At 38.1% G+C, this 3,026-nt stretch overlaps 1 protein-coding gene across 1 annotated transcript; it reads right to left on the bottom strand.

Annotated features, from left to right (window-relative positions):
• On the bottom strand, nucleotides 1-3,020 carry LOC140321396 (von Willebrand factor A domain-containing protein 5B2-like; the record flags this gene model as incomplete). The annotated part of the gene is given in 5 exon segments (XM_072398171.1): nucleotides 1-52; nucleotides 169-485; nucleotides 1,442-1,643; nucleotides 1,734-1,919; nucleotides 2,845-3,020. Coding segments are annotated over 5 exon segments (796 nt in total), but the record flags the coding sequence as incomplete, so codon positions are not given.
• Between the last annotated feature and the right edge of the window lie 6 nt (nucleotides 3,021-3,026).

Below are 3,026 nucleotides of genomic sequence, written 5' to 3'. Positions count from 1 at the left end.
GAATCAAGGCTTTTCTTCTAACAAGCTCCTCTGAACTCTGGGTGACTGAAGCCTGTTTAATAAAGTGGAACAAATAGGAAAGGGTTAGTTTAGTGTTGATAATAAAACAGAGAAATCATATGACTGGAAATGAAATATTTATTATTATGCAAAATGTGACCTTTTTACCTTACATGAGGGAGTTGCATTTTTGTTCAATAAAGAAACACCTTCACTCTGCAATACAGTCTTCTGCCCTTGTTGGGAGACTTTCCCATAACATGGAGTCATAAATTCTCCAGAAATAGTATCTCTAGAACCCACAGACTCACTGCTGGTGGAACCATGGCTAGGGACACGAGTGCGGTCACTGCTGATGGAGGGTTGGGTCACTGCATGAGTTGGCTCAGTGCTGACGGAGCAGTGGGTGAGGATGTACTGTTCCTGCACATAGGAGGAGCGTACAATGCGTCTTCTAATATCACTTACTTGAGCACCATCTCCACCTAAAAACAGTATTTTTACAGCATTACAAAGGCAAAAAAAAGAAAACATCATTCATGTTGCTTCACAATTCAGGGTCAGACTTTAACAAAAAACAAAATATAGGCAATTAATGCATTCTTATAGGTAGTGCCGCCTTACTATGCTCCAACACTGGGCCTTCCCTTTTCTCATCAACAATGGCCAAGTGGATTTCAATGACAGTAGATGACACTAGTATGAGACAGTTTTGACACTAGTTGTGACTGCCTTGCATCTGGGATTGTATTATTATATGGAATTATTATGAATATAAAACATGCTGCTATAAAGGAAGAGAGGTTATGGTGTGCAGTAAGCTTCAAATTCTTCTTTTAAACTACAACAAAACACTCATGTATGACAGTAAAGCAAATACCCGATGCAGTTTAATGTAATACACCAGACTCCTAAAAAACTTCCTTCACCTTCTCAAGCCGAACCAATGGACATGATGGGATTGGCTAGTTTTTACACAACCAAAAAAAGCTCAAAGTGGCCCAGAATTGCTTGCAGGGTGCTATGGGTATATGTAGGCTGCTCCAACTGCATGCACACTGTATTTATAACATGCCATTATTACACAATGGTTCAGCAAGCACTTTGTTCTAACAATTGCTATTGGTAGTTCACTCCCTTCTAGATGTAACTAGGTTGGTGAGGTTTTGGGTTTTCTGGCCTTTTCCTGTCCAGAAATTTTCCTTAACTTTGAAGCAACACTGTTTCTTATATTTCTGACTCTGTTTCAACAGAATGGAGTCTGAATGTTTTAAATCAAAGCGATAGACAGGTATCTTCTCATGATTGGATTATAGTGGTGCATCATTGTGTTGTTGCCTCATCTTTACCGGATATTTTATAAATCAATTTTAAATCCAGGTTCACAAATGGTCAGATGGACTGACAATGACACTAGTGGCATTGGAATGTTTATACATACAAATGCTTTCACTTCTCTCTGGATCTTCACTCCATCCTGAGAACTCCAATGAAATTTCATGGGAAATCTCCTGCAGAGCTCGCTCAACATCCTCCGTAGCAGCAGACTGGTTTAGGCAACTTGCATCTGTTGTTCCTGAAGTTTGGGACTCTTCGTGTGACTGGAATACAGAACTAAGTGATCCTCCTCTAGTTACCCGTGCCTAAAATTTAACACAAGGCAACACCAGAGTTTCACATATGAACACTGAAATCAAAAAAAACTTAGCTGATTTATTTGCCCCAATTCTTACCATTCCTTTCTTGCTGCGGAAACTTGCAATGTTATATAGGGTGCAGTAGCTGATAAGACAATCACCAGGGTAGAGCGGAGCAATCTCATTGGGTGTGAGCAGAGCCTCCATAGTCTCTGGCATATACCAGTCTATTGTAATGTCACTTAGAGCTGGCTCCAGTGCTTTCTTCAGTGCAATAATCAGCTAGATGGGCAAGAAAATGGCAAATCGGTAAACACAACCTCACATTATATGTTATGCAAAAATCTGCTTTAGGTTTAAAATGGTAAGACATAATCAAACTATTATATTTAAGTTTAGGGTGAAAAAATTGTATATGTGCAAATATACTGTAAAAGGCAAAATGTTACTCCATCTATGGAATTTTCTTATGGAATGATCTTTGATTGCCACCAAGGTAAAAGAAACAAAAATGAACTTTAGTAAAATTAAGAAGGTCTTTCAAACAGCAGAGATAAAGGAATGACATCTATCTTCCTAAGACACTAGCAAAATGCAGAAATATGTTGGAAGCAGAAGGAGCTGTGTCCTTACTGATCTACAAGTTTTTCGTTTAATGTTCCTGAAGGTGGCGGAATATGGTAGTATAAACCAAATTGTGAAAGTCTTCCTGTTTTATTTTGAAAAGCATCCTGATATTACATCATACAATCATCATTACATCTCACAATAGCTTAAAACATTTGCACAGTCCTGTGGTGGCACTTTGTTTATAAAGCAGGCAGGAAATAACACAATATTTCCAAAATACAAACCTTTTAATAATGCCTTGCCCTGTGCAGTATATCTGGTGCTCTTTATTTGTGCAGACCCCACTCTGAAGGTCCTGCTTTATTACATTGAATACACAGATGCAATGCTTACGACAGAAAATCCTAGTTAAAACCAGTAAGGCAGAAATAAAGCTCTGCTAGGCAAAAGCCAGGAGTAATAAGTGGAGAAAAGGCCAAAAAATTTTGCAGAGTCAAGTATTTACAGCAGGGAAGTGAAAAACAGTGCACCAGTTACCCTAGTAAACCGTCACCCAAATGTATATTTATACCTTGTCTTTTAACACCAATAATCTACCTTTAATGTTTTTTTTATTAATTCCATGTATTACACCTACCTTTGGCTGGAGTCTTTCACCCTCACTGACCAACTCCATTGCTCCTTTTGTTATCTTGCAAGCTTTCTCAAGAAAATTGTTGTGTGTGCTTGAACTAAGTCCAAAACCAAAAACCCTGCATATACACTAAAGATTAATGATATGTACTAGATGCATACATAGAGCTATCATAGCAATAAAAT

The sequence above is a fragment of the Pyxicephalus adspersus genome, unplaced genomic scaffold, assembly GCF_032062135.1.
Source record: "Pyxicephalus adspersus unplaced genomic scaffold, UCB_Pads_2.0 Sca3314, whole genome shotgun sequence".
Classification (NCBI taxonomy): domain Eukaryota; kingdom Metazoa; phylum Chordata; class Amphibia; order Anura; family Pyxicephalidae; genus Pyxicephalus; species Pyxicephalus adspersus.
Note: the sequence above shows the minus strand (reverse complement) of the source record. Positions and strands in the feature narration are given on the sequence as shown.